This window comes from Crocuta crocuta, unplaced genomic scaffold (genome assembly GCF_008692635.1).
Source record: "Crocuta crocuta isolate KB4526 unplaced genomic scaffold, BGI_CrCroc_1.0 scaffold138, whole genome shotgun sequence".
Classification (NCBI taxonomy): domain Eukaryota; kingdom Metazoa; phylum Chordata; class Mammalia; order Carnivora; family Hyaenidae; genus Crocuta; species Crocuta crocuta.
Window position 1 is genome coordinate 2964951 of NW_027532585.1, and position 291 is coordinate 2965241.

Consider the following 291-nt stretch of genomic DNA (forward strand, 5'->3'; position numbering starts at 1 on the left):
CCGGGAGGAGCCCAGGAGTCCCTCCGCCCGCGCTGCCCGTCCCGGCCGGGTCCCACGCGAGGCTGCAGGCGGACCGGCCCCGGGCGGTTGGCCCGGTTCCCGTGACCCGCAGCCCCCCGCCCCAGCCCCACAGAGAGGGGGCCGCGACCTCCTCACCGCAGGGGACCGCGGGAGCAGAGGCCACCCTGAGCCCAGGCGGAGGCGCAACTGGGACGCTGGCCTGCGGGGCAGGGCGCCTTCGTCCTCACCGATCAGCCCGACTCCGAGCATCAGCTGAGTGTCCGCCGCCTC

The 291-nt window shown here is 77.3% G+C and overlaps 1 protein-coding gene across 1 annotated transcript in view; it reads right to left on the reverse strand.

Annotated features, from left to right (window-relative positions):
• DENND10 (DENN domain containing 10) overlaps positions 1-291 on the reverse strand; it is a 23751-nt gene that overhangs the window by 23238 nt on the left and 222 nt on the right. Inside the window, exon 2 of the mRNA XM_077779466.1 lies at positions 249-288. Within this exon, the coding sequence (XP_077635592.1) occupies positions 249-288 (40 nt within the window). The remainder of the gene's footprint in view (positions 1-248; positions 289-291) is intronic.